This window comes from Helianthus annuus, chromosome 15, assembly GCF_002127325.2.
Source record: "Helianthus annuus cultivar XRQ/B chromosome 15, HanXRQr2.0-SUNRISE, whole genome shotgun sequence".
Lineage (NCBI taxonomy): Eukaryota > Viridiplantae > Streptophyta > Magnoliopsida > Asterales > Asteraceae > Helianthus > Helianthus annuus.
The window spans coordinates 20,457,791-20,481,821 of NC_035447.2; the positions used below are offsets into that span (position 1 = coordinate 20,457,791).

At 35.7% G+C, this 24,031-nt stretch overlaps 3 protein-coding genes across 3 annotated transcripts; 2 read left to right on the top strand and 1 right to left on the bottom strand.

Annotated features, from left to right (window-relative positions):
* Positions 1–1,843: 1,843 nt before the first annotated feature.
* Positions 1,844–3,058, top strand: LOC110909512 (cyclin-A2-1-like). Its single transcript, XM_035983697.1, has 5 exons — positions 1,844–1,957; positions 2,044–2,138; positions 2,222–2,297; positions 2,739–2,815; positions 2,892–3,058. Exons 2-5 carry the CDS (start codon positions 2,089–2,091, stop codon positions 2,980–2,982), a joined length of 294 nt encoding a protein of 97 aa, XP_035839590.1. The 5' UTR covers positions 1,844–1,957; positions 2,044–2,088; the 3' UTR covers positions 2,983–3,058.
* Positions 3,059–5,756: 2,698 nt separating this feature from the next.
* Positions 5,757–17,070, top strand: LOC110909511 (serine/arginine-rich splicing factor RSZ22-like). The gene is made up of 5 exons (XM_022154430.2): positions 5,757–5,832; positions 5,921–6,158; positions 6,238–6,457; positions 6,568–6,712; positions 16,987–17,070. The coding sequence occupies exons 2-5, from the start codon at positions 6,122–6,124 to the stop codon at positions 17,068–17,070; spliced, it is 486 nt and encodes a 161-aa protein (XP_022010122.2). The 5' UTR covers positions 5,757–5,832; positions 5,921–6,121.
* A 664-nt stretch (positions 17,071–17,734) lies between these two features.
* LOC110909510 (1-aminocyclopropane-1-carboxylate synthase 3) lies at positions 17,735–19,955 on the bottom strand. Its single transcript, XM_022154426.2, has 3 exons — positions 19,592–19,955; positions 19,276–19,436; positions 17,735–18,984 (listed from the first exon to the last, which is right to left on the bottom strand). Exons 1-3 carry the CDS (start codon positions 19,865–19,867, stop codon positions 18,003–18,005), a joined length of 1,419 nt encoding a protein of 472 aa, XP_022010118.1. The 5' UTR covers positions 19,868–19,955; the 3' UTR covers positions 17,735–18,002.
* Between the last annotated feature and the right edge of the window lie 4,076 nt (positions 19,956–24,031).

The window sequence follows — 24,031 nt, forward strand, 5'->3', positions numbered from 1 at the left end:
TCAGTCTTGTTATCGAATATCAATCATTTTTCGGAAAAGATTATGATCCTTACGCATTTGTGTTGGCAACTTCGTTCAGATCCGTTTCAAGCCCAACTTTTTTCCCTGTCTTTTTCTTTGGGCGACCAGTACACATGTGTACTTAAACCACATAATCATATATAACTCAACATACTGACGCCCTAACATATTAAAATCATGGCACAACCCTTCATTGTGTTTAACCAAACTTTTTATTCTACAAAATTAACAAACAAAAAAAATCTAAAACTATTTTAACACTACATACACTGGTGTACATCACGAATTAACAAAATTATCAACAGAATTGCCAAAACCGTACACAGGTGTACTATGAAACTGAATCGATTGAAGAACATACTTACAATTCAATAAAAAACAGAACAACATCACAACATTCAAGCACTGAACAGCGATTAACTACTTCAACGTAATCATACTTCGATTCGATTGACTCCTACTTAAAATCATACCATTGTAACTAAGATTTGTAAATAAACAACTTTCATAACACAACATTCAAGCCCTAATTCCCATTTGCGATCTTACTTCATTAATAAACTAAAAAGAAAATGCAGGTAGTTTCGATAACATATAAGGATTAAGATTTTCAAATGTGTACCGTTGATTGTTGAAGAAGTACCAGATTTATCCTCTGTCGTCATCGATGAAGAATGGAGTAAATGGGGTGTTTTCTTCCTCTGCCGTCGCCGTAGAAGAATGGAGCAAAGGGGTTTTTTTTATTTGATTAAAATGGATATCTAAACAAGTAATAAACAAATAATTAGATTATTACGAGATTTCATCTAATATTATGGAAATAATATTGTTTCCTGATTTTAAATAAGCAATTAACATAATTACACTTTTACCCTTTTGATTTAAAAAAAACAATAAAAGATAACCTATTAATTACAATCATGCCACCCCATCAACAAATCAAGATCATATTAATCGACGGTCAAGATATGTTCACGCAGTTCACTCTTGGGAGGTTGTTCACGCTGGAACCCTACCATATATATATATATATATATATATATATATATATATATATATATATAGGGGAATGCTAGACAGAAAACCCTTAAATTCTTAGGAAACTCTGGAAACTCAAATCTCCCCCCATTTTTACCCAACCTCCCGACATTTTTTTTGAAAAAAATAACACATGTAATATACATGTTTTAAAGTGTTTTGGGCCAAAAAAAAAACAAAAAAGCGCCGAAGGGATTTTTTTAAAAAATAAACAAATTTCATCAATGTCCGGTTGCCTAACATGTGTTAGACAAAAATGCTGAAAGTTGCTGAAATTTATTTTTTTTTTAAAAAAAAACCCTTCGTCGCTTTTTTGATTTTTTTGGCCCAAAACTCTTAAAAACATGTATATTACATGTGTTATTTTTTTCAAAAAAAAAAGTCGGGAGCTTTGAGTTTTCCAGGGGTTTCTTAAATATTTAGGGTTTTCTATATAGCCCAAAACCCTATATATATATATATATATATATATATATATATATATATATATATATATATATATATATATATATATCTATACTACTTTAATAAGCATATAGGAAGGGCAAAAATGGTCATTTGCCATTGTACAAGAATTTCAAGCACATTGTACAATAATTTAAGCATGAATGTGTTGAAAAGTTTTCTTAACATGCTGTAAAGCCACATGGATCCTGCATGGATCTTAACCGGATCAGTTTGACCCGTTTTACCTCTGATGGATCCAATATAGTGTCTCTATCAGTCTCTTTCTAAACCCTAATTCATTTCATCCAGCCGCTCCCCTTCTCTGCAAACCCTAATATCTGGTGATTTTCAACTTAGGGTTTCTTACCTCCTGTAGTATGAGCAAGATCTCACCAGATCCAACAACTATGTGGTCTGTAATAGTGGTCGAGGCAAGTTCCAACAACCCGAGGTAAGTCCGACAACCTCCTTTTATTTCATTTAGGTCATGCCCTTTAGTTTTTGAATCTGATGTTTGTATCTGCTTTAAACTTGCAGATCTAGGTGTCGGTAAGGCGGCAACGTGAGAAGGAGGTCGCTGCTATGACTCATACAGTGGCAGGGGATGAGGATGATTATAGATCTACTCCTTGGTAAGCTCCATCATCTTTTCTTTTCTTGCATTCTTTATTTCTTATATTGATACCGATAAGTATACTGAATTTATTGTTTGAAGGAAAGATGAAGTAACCAGGACCACACGTGTTGAGGAATTTTGTTTCATCACATATACTACTTACACAAAATCAGAGGTTTGATTTCCATAATTATTTGACTATATATCGCTAATCACATTTGTATTCTTTGTCAACTCCAATTATATCTTCAAATTATTTAGTTAAATAAGGGTGTAAGGGGTGCTCACCTAATAGGTGAGTCCCCTCTCTTACGCCCAACCAATCCTCGTGTGCCACGTCAACTCCCCTCTTAAACTCCCCTAACACCCCAATTTGATGGCGGCACTCCCCTCTTAGGGGACTTGGTTTTTTATTAAAAAAAAAAACAACAACAACAATTTGATTGGTGGAAAAAATGGACCCCACACCCTCTCTCTTCAATCTTCATCGGTGAACAACCCACGATTTCACTCCCCTAATTGCCTCACCTAAGGGATGGCGGCGGTGTTCCCCTTAGGTGAATGGGGTCACCGATTTCACTCACCGCTTACGCCCCGTACACCCTAAGTATTGCAGGTTCTGAAAATGGAAAGTCAAGTTCTGAACATTTTGAATTTTCACCCTTCACCACCAACAACAGAAGCTTTTTTCGGGTATCTGTATAAAAAGTTATGTTTTCCTTATATTTCTTGTAAAGAGAGCACCTTTATGAATATTTATTGTTTACAGGAGATTCATAAGAGCAACACAGGCTTCCCACCAGGTAAATATTCTCTATTTGCTTGTAATTTGGGTTAATTCTGTTTCTTCACATGCTTAATTGTTGTTTTCTACAATTTGTTAGAACCGAGTTTTGTATTGGAGTGTTTGGCAAATTATCTAGCTGTGTTGACTCTGGTTTGCAGGTTCTTTGTGTTCGAATCTCTTTTACATTTGCTGTTACATACTTGGTATGTTTTCATTTACTTTCATTTACTTTCACCCTGGTTTGTTGGATTACTTTTACTTATTCATTCGACTCACTTAACCCGTTTCATTTTTAAATAACTTTCTGGGTTCGAGCCATTCAACCAAATTGATAACGTATTTAAAGTGGTCCGTTTTGACCCAAACTCATTTTGCTTTGAGTACGTTTTAACCAGGACCTACTTTGACCCATCACTCAACCCGACCATCCCGTTTCGCCAGATTTTAGAAGGATGACCACACGTAAAGGTAAGCGACCTTTTCATTTCATTTATAAAGTAAAATTTTATGTTTCAGTTTGCTTATATTCTAAGGTTGGTTGTGCTTCCCTAGGATTATGTTACTATAGAGCAAGTTGGTTATTCAGAATTAATATAGGATCAAATGTCATGTTCAATATATATATGTTTTAATTGAGGTTTGCTTTCACTTTCCAGAATGCTAAGCTAGAAGCAGATGTATGGAAACTTGAGGTGCACTTTCACTTTTCTTGCATATGAGCATATCCATTGGTGTTATTTAAATTCATATCTAAGTAAATATATAACTTTGTAGATGAAATTGGAGAAAAAGAGATCACCGTCAATGGATAAAATTATGAAGTATGGACAAACTTAGATCAGCTAAAAAAAAGCACAAGAAATGAGACGTGTGGAGGATGGACTTTGAGGAGTTCTGTGCAGCTGCCCTTTGTGTCCATCAACTCGAGGGTCTTGATCAACGGGAAAGGCAGAGCCGTGACGCCTATGAAATATTTGAGAAAGACGGTAACAGACCTATTGTACATGAAGAACTAGCTTATGTAAGTCAACTGTATTATGAACACAATGTAAATTGTTTTTTATTTCTTTAACATTGATTCGGTGACATTAAACTATTAAAGTATGTCATATTGGAATTTGGAAATACTGAGCCTATGATCCCCGTGTTGCAGTTGTAGACTTTGACTTTAAAGGTCAAACAAGCTACTTTTTGCATACAAATTTCATATGAATTTTGCTTGACATCCGGTTGTACTCCTGCTTCTCGAAGCGGGGTCCACATATGGTTTTTGTTATAGTTAGCGAGATGGGAGGTTAAATTTGGTAATGGGTCAGACGGATTGAGTGAATCGCAACAAGTCACTTTCAGTACAGGTCAAAAGGAGTCGGTGGGTCGTCTCGCCTCGCAAACACCTTTGTTATATATTTTATAATAATTAATGCTCAAACATGAATAAATACATCCTTGTATAAATTGATTAAGAAACTGTATGCACTAAACTTACACTTTCGTGTACTTTCAAGTTTCAACCCGTTTGACAATTTGACTCATTTGACCCGTTCCCTTTTTAGCACGTTTGTGTATTATTTTGGCTTATTTGACCTGTTTGTGAGTAAACATAGCTCAAATATAACACTTTCATAAGTTAATTTAGTCTAAATTGCCACTTCTAGATTTTGTTCCAGTAGATTAAAAATTGGTTTGGTTTAATATGAAAATTTGTTAGTTTGACCTCAAAAGTCAAAATTTATGTTTTTTTCCTTTGAGTCTCTGTTTGAATGTTTAATTGTTCTAACAAAAAACATCCTTTTACAGTTGGGATCTGCGGAACTCTTTATGAAGGAATCAAAGTTTTTAATACACGGAAGCGGTAAAGACAATCCCTTGGCGGTACTTCACCACCGACTAGCGCCTAGCGCCTTCTACAACATTGAATCCTCCAACGGGATTCGTGTTTGAAAAGCAACAAATGCGAGGATTATATTTCAATCAATCTCTCGCAAAGGTATAGAGGTGCTTATTTTTCTGTGTTGTTCATGTAAGTTTGTAAATATAAAAAAAAATCTCACAGAAACTAATAAAGATTTGAAATATAAGCATAGGTGAAATGCATTAAGATGATTTTTGAAAAATATATTAATATAATTAAATCAAGAGAACAATACACAATCTTGAAATACCTGATCAAATGAATGGTATTTGCCTGTTTATTAAGAAATTGTTTGCTTTAATTTTTTGTATATACCAAACACAAAGAGTAAATTACACGGATGGTCCTTATGGTTTGGCCAGTTTTTTGCGACTTTCGTCCAAAGGTTTGTTTTTCTACATTAGGATCCAAAAGGTTTGAAATCTTGCCATTTTCATAATTTAAAGGGCAATTTGATTATTTTCACTTATGTTAAAAGATCGAATACCCCTAAAAGACCGAATTGCCTTTTAAGTTAACAAAAAAGATAGAAATACCCCTGACTTGATGGGGGGATGAAAATGGCAAGATTTCCAACCTTTTGGATCTAGATGCGAAAAAACAACCCTTTGGACGAAAGTCGCAAAACTGGTCAAACCTCAGGCTCGAAAATGGCATTTTACTCTATTTTTTTAATTTGTGATTCATTGCTTACTGTTTTAGTTTTTTTTTCTTGATTTTTTGCTTACATTTTGCTTGATAAAATCTGATTAGTTTGAAGAAATATTTGCTGAATGATGATTAATTGATTAGTATGTATGTAATCATATGTTTTGTTCATTCTTTATAGGAGGAACAACAATTCAATGCTTGCAACTGTTGAATCAACAAAACTAGATTATGAATGGAGGAACGACTGAACAAAACATGTTGGAGCTGATTCATTCGCATTGTCGAAGGGATCCGGTTTGTAAGGTGCGGTGTCTTGGCGTTCCGACTGTCGACATGCGAAACCTCTGCCGCATTCTGTAGGTTTGTTCAGACAATTTTGATTCATCACTTAGGTTCTGTAAGTTGATTAAGTTAACTGTTTAAGTGAAGCATTTATGGTTAATGTTAGTTGAAATGAAAGGAGAAGACTGGTGGTAAGATTCTTCTTAGGACTGGTGGTGTGTTGTATCTTTTTCGGGGTAGCCATTATGATCCGCACAACAGGCCGAAATACCATGTGATTCTGTGGAAGCCTGCAACTCCGGTTTACCCTAAGCTTATACAAGAATCACCAGAAGGGTTGACGAAAGAAGAAGCTGATGAGTTGAGAATGAAAGGGAAAAAACTCCCCCCGATTTGTAGACTAGGTAAAGTTTAACGTCTAGAGTTACATATTTGCACATTGGGTTTATTATTTTCTGAGTTCTCATATATTGACTAAACCAGGTAAGAACGGTTGGAGAGTAGAAATGTCTCACAACTCTAGAGGATCTGGCAGTGGCGGAGGGCGTGGTGGAGGTCATGGTCGCTCTGGTGGTTCTGATTTGAAATGCTACCAGTGTGGTGACGTTGGCCAGTTTGCTCGTGAGTGCCGTGGTGGTGGTGGTAGACGCCGCAGTCGTAGCCCAGTCAACAGATACCGACGGAGTCCTAGCTACGGTCAGAGGTGAGATTTCTGAAACACGAGATTATTTTTTTTTGTTTTGTTACTTAATTGCCATATAATGTTTATTCACATCAGTACATGAAAATAACTTAATTTTTTGCCGGAAGCAGGAGCTACAGTCCTCGTGGCCGATCACCGCCACGCCGTAGGGTGTCACCTCCTCGCAAGATTAACTACAGCAGGTCACCTCCGCATCGTGGACGAGAAGAGTTGGCATACACAAACGGCGTGTTTTATTTCTGTTTCTTTTTGAAAGTATATGTAATTCAAATGTGTTAGTTTGAGTCTGAGATGGAAATGCTCAATATGGTATGTTGCTTTGAGACAAACAACATAAATACTGGTGGGTTGTCGCAGACAATCCCAGTAGTTTATTTTGAGGAGACTGGTAAAAATAAAAAAACAAAATTAATATTGCATGGATTCTTATCTTCAAAATTGCTAGATGTGAATTTAATATTTAAGTTGGTGATAGAACAATACGGTAATCTATGTTACGGGTATAGGTAATGGTAAGTTGGTGATATGTTCACGCCCTATGTTGTCGACTTCGCGGCAACGCGTAGGTTTCCCACTATATATAGTTATTGATGATGTGTAGATGTGAATGTGATTAATAGGTGGGTGCAGAAATGCCATTAAATCCTCATGACCGGTTTGAAGTACCTTAAACGAAAATTTGGATTTTAGTAATAACCCAACTGAACTGAACCTTCTCATGCACACCCTTAAAATTACTAACAAGTGTTGTGTTTTCCGTTGCATCGCGAATTTGGTTTTGGTTATGGCTCAAAACTGAACCGCCCTGTACATAGCTCGAAACTCACCAACCTAGGTGATATGGTTCCCGCCGCATCGCGCGGGTAAACGGCTAGTATATATATATATATATATATATATATAGGGGATGGATCATGAGAAAACTAGTTTAAATGAGAACACAAAAAAACTAACTAAAAAAGCCAAAAAAACATACCAATTTTTTTTAATTTCTATAAAAAAATCGCAGGTTTTTATGCCTGGAAAAAAATTTTCAAAAAAAAAAAAAAATTTTTTTGTTGTATTGCACATGTGCACTATTACGGATATAGTGCACATGTGTAGTACACATATAATCACATATATTGTACATGTGCAATACAACAAATTTTTTTTTTTGAAAAAAAATTTTATGTATAAAAACGAGCGATTTTTTGTTAAAAAATTGTAAAAAAAAAAATTTTGGTATGTTTTTTAGCTTTTTTTTTAGTTTTTTTTAGTTAGTTTTCTAGTTTTCTCATTTATATGTAGTTTTCTCATGATCCTCTCCCTATATATATATATATATATATATATATATATAGCGTAAGGTTATTGTAAAAAAAGGTTAAAAGTGTGAGAAGTGTGAGAAATATTGTGCAGATGACATGTGTCCTCATTCTAAATTAATTTAAAAGGGTAAACAAGTAATTTTATCATTGATTTACGAGTAAATTACTAGTTTTGTCCTTTATGTTTACATCAAATTGCAGGCGCTATCCTTTAGCGCAAAAGTTGACACGTTTTGTACTTAATGTTCCAATATCTTGCACGTTATGTCCTTTAGGCCAAATTCAGTAAGATTTTTTAGTTAAATATGGTCATGTGGAAGGCACGTGAGAGTATTCTTGTCATTTTATATTTCTAGGGACTATTAAGTAAATAAATTATAATAAGGGACTTTTGTATAAAATATAAAAAATAAAAGCCTTTACTCTCTCTCTCTCTCAACTCATCTCTCTCTGTTCTCTCCCTCTCTCCTCTCTCAAGAACTGTAATGAGGGTTGAATTTTATTGACCAGATTCTGCAAACCAATAAAGGCTGAATTTTATTGCAGTCTTGTTTTAAACAACTCATCAATGAAATTACGGATCCCCTCATAGTAATTCAACTCTTTAAGCTTCCAAATCACGAGTGAAAATGCAACACGATCGTGATGGGTATCGGGTGTGAGTGAAGCTGCACGGCAGATTTTGATTATTCTTTCTGGGTTTTTCTTTGATTTGAGGAGAGAAAGGACTGCTCTTGATTTCTCCTTGCTGGAGAGTGGAGTGGTGGAATCAGGGTTTAAAATTGATGAGAAATGACGAGGGTGAAGTTGAATTAGGGTTTTTGAGTGGAATTGGTTGATGTTTACAAATAGGTCTTGTTATAATTCTTTCAGTTTTAATTTCCGTTTTGTAGAGATGGATCGAATCTTAGAGCTTCCTAAATATATTGCTCATCACATACTCTCGTTTTGTAATACTTCTGATGCCCCCGTAGGTGGTGGTGATGGTCTATGGTGGTGGTGGAAGGTAGCAGGTGGTGGTAGTGGAGGCTGATGGTGGCGGTGGCAAAGATGGAGAGAGGGGTGGGTCGCCAGAGGCGGTGGTGATGGTCTGTGGCTGAGAGAGATAGAGAGAGAAAGAAGAGAGAGATAGAGAGATACTGAAGAGAGAAAGGGGGTTTGAGTTTTTATATTTTTTAATTAGCATGTATTTTATTTAAACGGATAATTACAAGAGTACCCTCAGTAGTTACTAAAATTACAAAAATACCCTGATTTAACAGAAAAATTTAACAATGTTAGGCTCAAAGGGCATACCACGTAAGATTTTAAAACATTAAGGACAAAACTTGTCAACTTTTAAGCTAGAGGACATCGCATGCAATTTGATGTAAACGTAAAGGACAAAAGTTGTAATTTACTCTTGATTTAATTAATTGATATCCTTCCATAACCCCCACCGTTATTTATAGGAACATGATTTTTTTAAAAAAAATCTCTATAAAAAACACTACGAATAACACTTCAACCACCATTCAGCACATATATAACATCATTCAATAATTATATAACACCATTCAATAAGTATATAACACCATTCAGTAAGTATATAACACCATTTTAAAGGTCTCTATAAAAACACTACAAATAACACTGTAACCACCATTCAGCACATACATAACACCATTCAATAATTTTATAATACCATTCAATAAGTATATAACACCATTCAGTAAGTATATAATACCATTTTAAAGATCTTTATAAAAACACTACGAATAACACTCCAACCACCATTCAGTACATATAAAACACCGTTCAACAATTATATAATACCATTCAATAAGTATATAACACTATTAAAGACACTATAAAAAACCATTCAATAATTCATAACACTGTAATAAGTACATAATACTAAAAAACAAGATATAACATTACAAATCACTATAAAAACACTATGAATAGTATATAACACCATATTACCCTATTATAACTCTATATAACACTACAACCCCGTTGTTCCACTGCCGGCACCACCAGTGCCGCCCGTCGTCGTGGGGAGGTGGCCGGCGCCGCCTCTCTATAGTCTCTCTTCTCTTTCTCTCGCTCGAACCCAACCACCGACACCACCTTGCCGTCGTTCCACTGCCGACACCACCGCTGATGATGATGATTCGAGATGCACTGATGATGATGATTCGAGATGCACTGATCTGGAAAAGAAGGAGGATTCAAAAATCTGGAGAAGAAAGAGGATTTGAAGATCTGGAGAAGAAAGAGAATTCGAAAATGTAGGGATTTGATTTACAGTTTCCTATTTCAAGTGGATATAAAAGACTCTATTACCCTCAAATCAGTCCAAAAAATAAAACAAATTTTATAATTTGGTCCCTATTGATCTTAACCATTAGATCAAAGATCTAATGGCTGAGATTCTTTCTTACCCTTCTTACACTTTTGGTCTTTTTTACAGGAACCTCAATCTATATATATATATATATATATATATATATATATATATATATATATATATATATATATATATAGAAACGGGATCGGGAGAAAACGCTCAAAAATGTGAGAACGGTGAGAACGCTTCCTAGCCCAACACGTGTCCCGCCGCTTAGAAAAGGGCGGAGGGACTTTTTTGTCCTTTTATCTTCTGCTTTTCCAGTTCCGCTTTTCCCAATATTGTTTTAATTTTTGGTTTTTAAGATTTTCGGCGTTAACCAAATTCAATAATTAATGGCGTTTTAATGGTTGCATTGTATCAACATTTTGGCTTTTATGGCGTTTATTCGCATCGTATGCCATTGGAACCCAGGGAGGCAGGAAATCTATTTGAATGGCGTTTTTCAAGGGGTTTTAAACAAGATGGCCCATTGTTCTATTATTTTTTATAAACATTTTGGCGTTTGTGGTATCTTGCCGTTTTACTATTGTTAAATTATATTTCAACCACAGGAAAAAAAAATACAAGGGAAGAAAATAAATTAAAAATCCTAATCCTAATCGTATCTTTTTTCACAATCTTCACTGTCATCAGTCTCTCTCTTCTTTAATAGTACAAGAATTGTCACCAAATATATTGCGTTTTATGTAAAACTTAACAAACCCATCGGTTTGATTATTTTGCCTGCTCGTCTGTTGAAGTGGCTTTTTTGTGGATGTCTGGGGACATAGATCTATGACGTGTGGGTGGGTTTTTCGCTTTTTCTTCATGTTGATCTTCATCTTTATAATCAACCCACTCTTCAGTGTCATTGATCTCTTTTCCTCATCCAAGCCTTCTTCAAGAACCAAAAATACAAAATGCCATATGACTGGCATTAGTATCTTTTTCTTGAAATTTTGTCCATCTCATGCAGTAAAATCTTACTGAGTTACTCGCCTTCGCTAAAAATTCATTCAGTGAAACTTGACGAATAACAATACTGAATATCCAAGAAAGCATATTAGCCATCTTTGATTTTTTTGGCGTTTTACAGTGAGTGGTATTTAGTAGTGGCGTTTGTTTTTTTTGGTTTGATCAAATGGAAGTTGCTGAGATGTATCATTTTATATGATCTCTTTTTGGCGCCTAAGTTAGGCGGTGCCTTATTATAATAAAGTATTCGTCTTTTCAGTTGCTGTTTGTAATTATTGTTTTTGACAAACTTTATCTCTGAAGTCTGTAACACGTCCCATCTTTCAAGTTTGGCGTTTTAGATTCTAATAAAATAAATTTTCCCTATCTTCAGTTTTTCTGATTTGAAGTTACTGTTTCTAGTTACATTTTCAAGTTTGTTTTTTATTTTTTATTTTATTATTTTTTTGGGTTTTTTATAATTCTTTTTCAAACTAATTTTATTATAGTTTGGGAGTTTTTGGGGCGTTTAACGGGATGATATCGTTTAAACAAGCATTTTGGCTATTTTGGCGTTTTTATTATATATGACGTTTTTATTATACATCAATCAACTGAAAAGGAAAATAAAAAAAAGAATACATAAAAAAAGTTTTTATTATAATACTTGTCCAAAGTAATTTTATAATGGTTTGATAAACGCCAAAGGTGTAAGCCATTTGCCTTTTTGGCGTTTTTATTAGATATGGCGTTGTTTATTTAAATAACAATCAACTGAAAAAGAAAATTAAACAAAATAAATATTTATCTTCCAAATCTTCACTGTCACCAGTCTCTTTCTTCTTTTGAAGCATCTTCACTGGCTGTTTCGACTTTCGTATGAAATCAGCCTCTTTTTCTATAATTTTTGTCTATCTCATTCAGCAAAATGTTATTGAGTTTACACCCTTTCAGCCAAAATGTTATCTTTTTTTGGCGTTTTACCGAGAAAAAGAACGCCACAAAATAAACCATCTTAAAACTGTAAATTTGATCATGCTAAAATCAATAAAGTGTTGCTGTATGGTGTTGGATAACATTGTTAATCCTTAGTTAAGAAAGATAACTGACACAATGTTGTCCACACCATACAGCTACACTTTATTGACAACAATATATTTGATGTTTGGGTTTTCTAGCGTTTATCAGTCGAATGGTTTATATTAAATATGGCGTTTGGGGTTTTTGTTTGTGTTTTTTAGTTGAAGGTATGAGTTTTTGTATATATAGGATTCTTTTGGAGGTTTTTTAGGCGGGATTTTACTATAATTAAGTTTGGCGTTTTATATCTAATGACGTTTTTAGCAGAATGTTGTGTGATTTTTGTTTTGGCGTTTTAGTTTCATGAGGCGGCGTTTTGTTTGAAGTAGTTAAAAGACGCTTTTACCCTTAATGAAGCGCGTCCACCTAATAAAATTGATGTTATTTACGAAAATGCCACCGCGCCAATCTAGTTCATAGATTGTTTTGATCGGACGATCGATAAGCGTTCTCACACTTTTTACCGTTTTCTCTAAATCCCGACCCTATATATATATATATATATATATATATAGGGGAAGGTTAATTTGAGAAGAAATTTAATGTGAGAAGAAAAAGAAGAAAGGGCATATTAGTAAAATACTATTTCATTTCTAACTCATGTCATTAATTATTAACTCTTTAATTAATTAGTGAACTAATCATTAATTATTCTATAATCTACAAAACCTACACGTATCAAAATTTTCCTATATATACCGTACACATTATAGAATTTTATCCTACACAGTCGAAATTTATCCTACACACCTTGAAAATATATCCTACACAACTCGTAATTTATCCTACACAACTAGTAATTTATTCTACACTTTAAATTAACTTGTTTTTTTAATTTGGAAAAAAGTATATATTTTGTAAAGGAGTTACAAATTTAATTTAGTTAGTTATTAAAGAGGAAGAATACAAATTAATGATTTTTGTAAGTTTACCAATATACCCTTATATTAAAATTAAATGTAAATTTATTAAATGAAGTAAAATGAAGCATTCTTATTGGTTGAAACTTCTTCTTTTTTCTTCTTACAAAAAAATTCTTCTCATTTGAACCCTCCACAATATATATTAAATGAAGTCTAATGAAGCATTCTTATTGGTTGAAATTTCTTCTTTTTTCTTCTTACAAAAAAATTCTTCTCATTTGAACCCTCCACTATATATATATATATATATATATATATATATATAGAGTAGGGATCCTGCGAAAAGTGTGTTTTTCCTAGAAAGTCTAGGAAGCGATCTGGGCCATCCAATGGGTGTGTTTAATGGTTGAGATGAAGTCAATGGCAATCTTGTAATTTTTTAGTTTATTTAAGTCATTGTTTTAAAAGACTAGGGGCAATTTTGTCAATGTGCCGTGTTTTAAATCAATTAGATAACCGCAATCCCTACTTTCACGGGATTTTCCCTCTCTCTCTCTCCATTATTGATTTGATTTTCTCTCTCTCTCTCCAATCCAACCCTAAACCTAATAAAACATGCAATCTCTTTCCCCTTGCTGCTGGCGACGCAAAACGGGACCCGAAGAGCATTCAGATTTCGGTTCCAAGGCTTGTTCATACCCCTTTTCTTCACTAGGTATTCATATCTTGTGTTGTGATTAAAGTTCTTGAAGTGCATATACGTTTTCGGTCATAATATGCTTGTAACTTGGCTGCGGTTTTGCTGTTTTAATTGATGATTGTAGAGAGGCTTGTACCGTGGTTTCTGAGTCGTTCTTGATAAATGGAAGGATTACCAGCATGGATGGTAAAACACAGCGTCAAGAAAACTGCTTGCTGTTAAAACACAATGTCAAGAATACTCCAGCAATCTGCTTGCTGTTAAAACACATCGTCAATAAATCTGCTTCTGTTAAAACACAATGTCCAGCAATCTGTTTGTTGTTAAAACACAGCGTCAAGGAAATATGCTTGCGGTTAAAACACAATGTCAAGGAATCTGTTTGCTGTTAAAACACAATGTCAAGAATCCTCCAGCAATCTGCTTGCTGTTAAAACACAGCGTCAAGAAATCTGCTTGCTGTTAAACACAGCGTCAAGAAATATGCTTGCTGTTAAAACACAATGGCCAGCAATCTGCTTGCTGTTAAAACACAGCGTTAAGAAATCTGCTTGCTGTTAAAACACAATGTCAAGAAATCTGTTTGCTGTTAAAACACAATATCAAGAATCCTCCAGCAAATCTGCTGGCTTAAAACACAATCAGATTTGTTAACCTCCAGTATTAAAACAACCTGTTGTAAAACACATTATGATGTAATGTAATCATCAAAAAACACAATGTGATGTAATGTGACATAGACAACAACATAAAACACATTCAGAGTGTTAAAATGCAAACAGAACTGTTAAAACACAACCTGATTATATATTGACTTCAGACTGTTAAAACACACTGACTTCAACCTCTTTGACTGGTAAAACACATCACCAAGACCTGCTGATAGTTTTCCAGATAAACACATTGACCTCCAGATTTGAATTCGAAAAAAACAAAAATTCCGAAAATCATGGAATGTTAGTTAATGAAAAATAAATTCCAAAAATAAAATTAAATGTGAAATTACATAGTTGCCCTTTTAGTTAAAATAACTCAATGCCACATGTCCAATTCTCATTGCTTCCTAGACTTTTTAGGAAAAATAGATTTTCCACCCAACTTCTACTCTATATATATACACAAATGTCAAAAAGACAGTTTAGTAAATTTACTTTTTTTGTCTTATTGTATTTATTGTTTTTTATTATTTTTTTGTCTTATTATATTAATTGTTTTTTATTAAAATCAGATTTTTTACTAAAACATTTTAAAATCAGATTTTTTACAAAAAAAAAAAAACAATTTTTGCTAGATTTTTTTTACAAAAAACGTTTTTACTCTTCGTTTTTACGCCCCGTTTTTAAGCGCTGTTTTTTTAGGCACCGTTTTTTACGCCACGTTTTTACGCCCGTTTTTTACACCTTGTATTTACACGCCGTTTTTTATGCCCCGTTTTTATGTTCCGGTTTTAAAAACTTCCTTTACGCACCGGTTTTAAAAACTTTTTTTTTTCGAAAAAACATTTTTTTACTCCAAAATTTTTTACACCCCGTTTTTTAATGAAATACAACAATCTCATCAAAGCATCTACTATTTTAGCAACGAGCGACTAAAAAAAACGCCCATTCACGCCACAAGACAATCTCCCCAAAAAAACGGCCATTCACGCCTGCACATGAAATACAACAATCTCGGGAGCGTGTTTTTTTTTTTTGAAAAAAAATGGTTGGGGCATCCTATTTTAAACGCATGCATATGATTCTTTTGACCAATAGGACCGTTGCCAAAGGTCAAATTAACGGATAGATTATATATTTTTTTTTTAATTTCACTTTTATATATACACTTAACTTACACCCTATTTTATACAAACCACAAACAAAAACCTAGAAATACAACCTCAAACTACAAATCATTTATATAAAAAATGTATCCCCCCGACTTCGTCGTCGTCCGTTGCAAATTTTTATTACAAAAGGTTTTTAGCAAATGAGGGTGACTCGACCGATGAGGAGGTCGAGTAAGAGGCGGTTACTAGTGCGTGCGAACTCACGGCGCGGTATATGAAGCACTGTAGCCGGCCTTAACGTGAAATTTTACCAAGAGAATATATTGAACGAGACCAACGTCTTGCAAACAATCGGTTGATGAAAGATTACTTCGATAAAGCGCCTACTTACCCAAACCCAGAAGTTTTTAGGCGTCGTTTCTGGATGAGTAAACGTTTATTTTTACGCATTGCTGAAGACTTGGAAAACAACTTTGAGTATTTTAAACACAAACTGGATGCGAGAGGGACACCTGGATTCACCGATATTCAAAAGTTTACTTGAGCGCTACGAGTCCTTGCGTATGGAAACACGACCGACATTAACAACGAGTATTTAAAAATAACCGAGAAAACAACACGAGATACCTTGGAGCAATTTTGTCACGGTGCATTGCTATACTATAAACATGACATGCACTCATATTTTCTTAGTTCGCTTAAAGTTATATATGTTTGTTAAAGGTATCATAAATTTGCACGGTGTCCGTTATCTGAGAAAGCCCACATGGTATGACCTTCAACAAATTTACGAGGTCCATTCTAATCTCCATGGTTTACGAGGTCCATTCTAATCTCCATTGGCAATGGTATAATTATCCGACCGCATGGCGAGGTCAACACACACGAGGTGACTAAGACGGACCAACTGTTATTATTTAAGCGGTTGCCTCACAAGACTTTTGGGTTTGGTCAGCTTACTTTGGTATCGCAGGGTGATGCAATGATATAAACGTTTCGAACAATCTCCATTGGTAGAGGACTATATTTCTGGTAGAGCTGCAAAAGCATATTTTTATGCAAACGAAAACTACTACCCGCACGGATACTATTTGTGCGATGGAATTTATCCTAGGTATTCGATTGTCGTGAAGACGTTTAGGACCCGTATGATGAAAAAAACTCACTTTAAAAAAGTTCAAGAGTCTTCGCGGAAGGATATTCAGAGATGCTTTGAGGTTCTTCAACAACGGTGACATTATTTGGGAAATCCTTGTCGTGCATGGACCAAAGAAAAAATGAGAGATGCTATGTACGCTTGTATAATATGATATTGGAAGACGAAAGAAAAGCAATATGTCAGAACTATATACCGGAAGCTGTTCAGGAATATCCCCAAGCAACAATGGAAGACAAAGTGAAGAATGCACATGAAATGTGGTCTTAACTCGCACATACTGTGTTAGTGATTGATTTGGTTCAACATGCATGGTCGGTTCAGTATATTCCAAACGAGGGTGAAGAAGAAGCGGATGACGAGGAAGACGAAGATGACGAGAATGGCGAAAGCGAAGACGAAAATTAAGACGAGTAGTATTATATGTTTATGTTTTATTATTTATGTAATGTAATGTTTAGGTATTATGAGACATTATTCCGCTACACTCATTTTAAGATAATACCCCATAATATCCAAAAGCTGACTGGACCGCCACATGACGCAAAATGACCAATGATGAGGTATCATCATCCTTCTCTCACTACACATGGTCTAAATGCGGAGAGCTCATTTTAACACCAACCCACTTTTCATAAAGTCTTGTTATTGTGTAGATAGGTAATAATTAAGTAAAATAATATAACTTTCCAAGAAACTCAAGTTAAGTCTTCTTATATAAGAGCCTTGTTAAATTTAAGATAATACAAAAGTGACATAACACGATTGATGTTGGAAAAATGTTTGTTTTATAATGTTTTAACATATCTTGCACCGATTGTTTTTGAAAAACAATAGTTTTTGCAAGTTGGGACACTAACCATTTTCATATTACTATTTTATGGAATTTCTCATTAAAACACAGCGATGTCTAGCCTTTTTATATTACAAAAATTTTCACATAGAACTTTATAAAAATATTGTAATCCTCATGGTATGGAACACAGAGAAACACTAAAGAATTTGCGTAGAACAATTCAGAAATTCGATTACATTATAATTACTACGATTCTAAAAAAACATATGCCACTTCTAATCCATAAGGATTGAATGCACAATCTCTTCAAGAACAACAATCGCACAAAGATATACCAAAAATCCTCAACATGCATGAAATATATTGGAAACTAAACAAAATTTAAAATTAGTGTACATGTATTGGTTAGTTGGTAAATTGCCACACCCCTAATCTAACAACCATCTCCAATGGTCATTTGAGTAGAGTGGGCGCTTGAATGTGTTGTGCGATGACAATTTTTAGGATTTTTGTGAGCTAACTAGACACGTTTTATGAAGATGCTCTAACGTTCATTGGCCACAATTTCTTGTTGATGAAACGATAGCTCAAAAACCCATTTTGGTAACGACTTTGTTCTTCTCGAATTTCTGTTCATCAACTTCTGGTGACGACTCTGGTTGTCTTGCTTAGCCATCGAGTCTACAAACGACTTCACACGTTGCATGGCAAGATCTAGGGTTTGCTCTGACATGTTTGCAAAGCAAACACGAAACCAACCCGGTTCACTACAATGGCATGATGAACCGGGCGAGATGTTCAACCTGACTTGATAAACTATCATCTTCCAAAGCTCCATTTCTCCTTCAAAAGTATTCGAGCTCAAAAGGTGTCTCATATCCACCCAACAAAACAAACCGGAGTTGCTTGGAAGACACCAGATTCCAGACTTTTTAAGCCCGTTCACGAGCATTTCATGTCGTTCCTTCAGTCTTCTCCGGTTTTCAGAAAGATATGTTTTTGTAAAATTCTGGTCAGAAAGGATTTCAGACAATAGGTGTTGTGTCTGCGACGAAACCAAACCAAAGCTGGACATTTTTGTCGCAGCCGAGACAACCCTCTCATCGTTAGAGTATATGGCTCCAATTCGGAATCCAGGTAGTCCAAGATCTTTGGAGAGGCTATACACAATGTGGACTCGTTTTGCTATTTCGGTGTTCATAAGGTTTTTGTTTTTTAAGACTTCCATGATGCTTATGAAGCTTGGAGAGCTAAAGACAGTACCGGAATAGATTTCGTCGCTAACAAGGTGGATGTTTCTGGACGAGATGAAGTTAACCAAGAGGTCGAGTTCATGCAAACTCAGTGACGTGCCTAATGGATTAGAAGGATTTGTGACCAAGACACCCTTGACTTTGAGGTTTTGTTTTTCTGCTTGTTTGTAAGCATCTTCAAGGGCAGATTTGGTAATTCTGAAACCATTTAAGCTTGAACACTGAATTGGTACTATTTCTGCCCCGGTTCTCCATTTGAGGTCTCTATCAAATCTACATAACATAAATGTTTAACAAATTAGATTCAAATTAACTATGAGATCGAAGAGAAACTTTTCTACCATGATTCGGTGACGAACCAGAATTTATTGATCCAAGGGTTATCATAAAGTTATTAATTACAATTAGAGGAAACTAAAAGTTAAAGTTCAAGTATTTTTAAAGGAAAAATGCCTAGATTTTATAAGAAATAATACAATTTGTTTCAATGAATGTAGGGTCATCAGACCCCCTTAACCCCCTTGGTTTCGCCCTACCATTATTCATATAGAAATGTCAACTTACCCAGGATAATATGGTGTCGGGAGGAGGAAGGCATCGCCAGGATTATTGAGACAAAACATTAATGTTTCGTTAGCCGAAGTTGCTCCCGCGGTAAGTACAAGGTTGTTTGGGTTAAAACTAACACTGCCTCCTCTTATCTCCGACATGAACTTGACTAGTGCCTGTAAAAAACCATATATTTGTTAGACCAACATTTTTTGCGAAAATGGCCATACTAGATACGTGTTTTTTCCTTACAAAAACAAATACTCTTAAATACTCATTTTAGATATCAATATTTTTAAATATTAAAAAAGAAATTAGGATGAGTGGTTACATTTTTGAAGGCAGGGAGGCCATGATAATCTTGAAAGAGAGCAAGATCTTTGAAGATGGATTGATTATTATAATTCTTGAAAGCCATAGCTTGCGGGTTCTTCTCGAGCCACGATTGGAGGAGGTCGAAAGAGAGTTGATTCTCGGCAAGACCCATTTGGATGATACCGTTGGGATTCTTAAATTCGTCGTAGGGATTCTTTTCGTACTCTTCCCATCCGAGGAAGTAGGACGAATCCTGTCCGTGAGAGTTGCATGTTACCTTTTCTGACAACATTTTTGTTGCTGATTCTTCAATATAGTGTAGATATTTAAGAAAGTTAACGTTGAAGGAGATTTGCTAAAATTGGAAGTGATTTGCAGAAATGAAGTGTGAGTGATTGTGTTGGTGTGTTTTGATTTTTGAAGTATAATATATAGAGGGGGAAGTTGAATAAGGTCCAAATTTAAAAGAAAGAGAATGACATGTCGGATCCTCTTCACATCATCACATGTGATGCATACAAAATGTTTTTCGTTTGTATCTCATAGTGTACTCCTCGGTTTTTCTAACTTTATCTTAAGATTGTTATTAATATTAAAAAAGCAAAATTCTAATTTTATCATAGTATATTAAGATAGTATTTAGAGTCGTCCCCGGAAACTCTTAAAAAAAATTAGGCCTCGAGTGACCAAAAGAATTAGGCCCAAAATTGTAGTTAAAGGGAAATGAACTAAAAAAATAAAACCTTAGTGGTGAAGCTAAGACTTGAACTTGAGACCATCATATCATCTTAAGATAGTTGTTTCCACTACACCACGAACATTTTTTTTTTTGTTTTGCATAATACATGGATGAATATACTAAATAGATAATTTAATAAATATATAAAAGCTTATAAAGACTTTTCGAGCCCTTTGAAAATTTGGGCATCGGGCGTCGGTACGGTTTGACCGGCCGAAAAGCCGGCCTGATAATACAAATGTATGTTGTCTCTCTCCCATAATTAGTTTTTATAATAGTTGATACTAGAATATATTTCTTATTTTCAAAGGTGAATAGCTATAATTATTTATTTTTGTTGGTGCACTTGTGTCTGTACTTTGTCTGTATTAGGTCTGTATGTAAACAATGTCCTTGGTAGTCTGTAAGTTGACCAAGTCAACCATCCTCCGGATTGACTTGGCCAACAGTTGGAATATGTTTGATATGTTTGTCTGGATCGAAGGATAACCTCGAAGGATACTGTTGATCCTTCGAGGTGCTCGAAAGATATGCTTCGAATGGTAGACCTCGAAGGATCATCCTTCGAGGTCCCTGCTTATCCTTCGAAAGCATTGTTTCCGAAAGATGATCCTTCGGACCATCTTTCGAATCCTTCGAGCAGACCTGCTGAGCTGGGTATATATACCCATGCATGTGTTGAGTGTGAGTGAGTTCTGCCATTTTACACATCCGAGAGATAGAGAGTGTTGAGAGCATTCTGTCCAGAACTCACACACACACTTAGAGAGTTTATAGAATATTTCTGTAAACATTGAGCTTGTAACCGAACCCTCATTGCATTAATACAAGTTGTGTTAATCGGTGAACTTGTGTGTTTGTTTCTCTACTTGCTACTAACTCGGTTTGCTTGCTAGCTTGGATTCCGCACTCGCTAGTAGGTTTGTATAACAAGGTTTAGGTTCGTAATCCTCCGCGAAACAGGGACCTACAAGTGGTATCAGAGCCTCGCTCTTTACCTTGTTTAAAACCGGGTTTTTACAAGTTTTGGTGTGTTGAAACACTTGGTTTTGCACCTGTTTTTACTTGTTTTCCTGCATTTTCTTTGAGTAAAAACGAGTCTAAACTAACCGGGAGTGTTTAAAGTGGGGTTGGGTAACTTAAAAAATTGTTTTAAGTGATTTTGAATTTTCCGGCTATATTCCGGTTCAAAATTCCGGTGACTGGTGTTGAAGATAAGGTTGTCATTTTTGGCAAACTTTTTTGGCAAACTTTCAAAGTTGGTGGTGATAGGACAGCCTGCACATACCATCTTGCCGAAAGTTGACCTACCAACCTGTCACCTTTTCACCAACCTTTCACATCAGATCAGTTTGTGTCAGAAGTCTCGAAGGATATCTTTCGATATCGAAAGATCATCTTTCGATCAAGAAAGGGTCGAAAGATTACTATCCTTCGATTCATCTTTCAAAGTTTGAATTATATCCTTCGAGAAAGGAATCTAATCGAAAGACAAGTGTCCGAAAGATAAGGATCTATCGTATTGGTGAATCTTTCGAGATCTGTTGTTCGAAAGATAAGGATTTAGCTCGAAAGATAAGGATCTTTCAAAGGAGAATCCTTCGAGCTCTTGAATCTTTCGAAATCATTGTTCGAGAGTCAACAGTAATATTTCGAATACTGTTGATCCTTCGAACAAGGTTATATCTTTCGATTGTGGTCAGTTTGTTGTTAACAAGTTTCTGTGATTTCAGATCCTTCGACCAGGATCCTTCGGCTGTGTATCTTTCGGATCATTCTTACTTAGCATTTATTTTGCTTATCTATCATGAATCCGAGTTGGTGGGGAAGTCCGGCTCCAGACAGTGGAAAATACATGAATACCAGTCAATCTCCATCATGGGCCGAATCTCCGGTATCTACATCCTCACAAACAAATGCCACTCAAGCTGGTCAATGGGCGTTTGTTTCAAATCAAACTCCGAGTATTCAAAGTCTTCTTCTAAGCGAAAGTGAAACCGGAAGTTTGAACAGGCCTCCAAAGTTGATGCATCTTAATGAATATCCAGGATGGGTTGATCGTTTCCATACATACATTCTTGGTCAAAATACAGAGTTATGGTTGCGGTTCACTACGGAATTCGATCAAACTATCGAGGTTGCTGCTTCTTCTACAGCTACATTTGCCGATCTTCCTGAAGATCAAAAGAAGACGTATGACTTAGAAAAGAAAGCATACGCTATTCTTACTCAAGCACTGAGCAAGGATATTTATCATCAGTTCGTCAGTTTCAAGACTACGAAGAAACTGTGGGATGCATTGAAGACAAGAGGAGTAGGTAATGAAGCCACACGTCAACTACGACGAGATCTACTGAAGAAAGAATTCGATGGCTTCACATGTATGGATAAGGAGTCCTTGGGAGATATGACAAGCCGCTTCTATCATCTACTTACTGAGCTGACCAACTTTGAAGTCACAACGACTCCAACAGAGGTGGTAAAGAAGTTTGCCGATGCATTGCCTCCTCAATGGAATAACTTCCTGGAAATCTTGAAGTACAACGGAACGTTGAAAACCACAAATATCAACGATTTCGTGCAGCTTCTGGAGAACAAGGATCAGGAAGAAACGTTGAAGGCAAAGAGAGTTGCAGTGCCACAGAATCCAGAGATGTATTATGGCACCTCCACTACTTCATCTGCAAAAGCCGGTTCACATGCTCCACTTCAAACGGCGTTTGTCACAAGCACGGATATGTATGGCAATCCAGTGCAAGTTCCTGTAAAGCCGCCTCCAACCACAGATCTGTATGGAAATCCAATACAACCACCTCCTCCTCCTCCTGCTCAACAACCACAATATGCGTGTTATGGAGGAACATCATCTGCTGCAGGTCAACAATCAAAGTCAAATACAGTACAGCTTGACACTTCAAGTTTTTCTAAAATCAGTGTAGAAGTAGCTAAGGAACACATGGAGCTGCTTAACACTGTAGTGAGCGCGTACTGTGGGTTGATAGAAGGTCAGATTGGAAACATTAATCTGACACAAGAAGATTACAGGCAGATTGATAAGGAAGAGATGGACTTGATGGATATCAAGTGGGCCTTTGCGAGTGCTGTGAGAAGAGCAAAGGATTGGATGGAAAGTACTGGCAGAACCAGCTTGGAAAGTAAGCGAGACACCAAGTATGGGTTCGATAAGCAGGCTGTTAAGTGCTTCAACTGTGGTGAACGGGGCCATTTTAAAAGGGAATGTACAAAGCCAGCACAGCACAGGAATCAAAATCCCTTCAGAAACCGAGGCAACCAGCAGAATCAGAACAGAAACACTGAGCGTTCATTGGTGCCTGCAAATAACCAAACCAACCGAGCACTTGCAGTTCAGGTGGATGAAGGTTGTGACTGGTCAATCCAGTTGGGTGGTGATGCTCCTGATGAAACAGCATGTTTTGCTCAGATTGTGAAGGAGCTAGTTCACACCAGTGGTAGAGAATCTTCTGCCAGTGGTGGTGAATCGTCTGAAGATGAAGACTCTTCTGGTTATAGCAGGAGTACTGATGAAGAATCATCCAATTCTGGTGATGATTATGTGGGTGAGACATCGAATGCAGCAATCGATGCAGATACTGATGAACTCTTGGAGGAAGCTGCAGCAGAAACTCAAAGAAGATCTATTCTGGTGGATCAAGCTGCTTATACTTCGTCTTCTCTCCATTCAGCCTTTATGGCTAA

Bases quoted from the DNA above. Each gene is read 5' to 3' on its own strand.
- LOC110909510 (XM_022154426.2), bottom strand. From the start codon at position 19,867: ATGTTGTCAGAAAAGGTAACATGCAACTCTCACGGACAGGATTCGTCC. The intron at 19,437-19,591 runs GTAACCACTCAT...GGTTTTTTACAG, and splicing joins GCCTCCCTGCCTTCAAAAAT to GCACTAGTCAAGTTCATGTC. The intron at 18,985-19,275 runs GTAAGTTGACAT...TATGTTATGTAG, and splicing joins CCGACACCATATTATCCTGG to ATTTGATAGAGACCTCAAAT.
- LOC110909511 (XM_022154430.2), top strand. From the start codon at position 6,122: ATGAAAGGGAAAAAACTCCCCCCGATTTGTAGACTAG. The intron at 6,159-6,237 runs GTAAAGTTTAAC...TGACTAAACCAG, and splicing joins CCCCCCGATTTGTAGACTAG to GTAAGAACGGTTGGAGAGTA. The intron at 6,713-16,986 runs GTATATGTAATT...TGGTCGGTTCAG, and splicing joins ATTTCTGTTTCTTTTTGAAA to TATATTCCAAACGAGGGTGA.
- LOC110909512 (XM_035983697.1), top strand. From the start codon at position 2,089: ATGACTCATACAGTGGCAGGGGATGAGGATGATTATAGATCTACTCCT. The intron at 2,139-2,221 runs GTAAGCTCCATC...TATTGTTTGAAG, and splicing joins GATTATAGATCTACTCCTTG to GAAAGATGAAGTAACCAGGA. The intron at 2,816-2,891 runs GTATCTGTATAA...TATTGTTTACAG, and splicing joins ACAACAGAAGCTTTTTTCGG to GAGATTCATAAGAGCAACAC.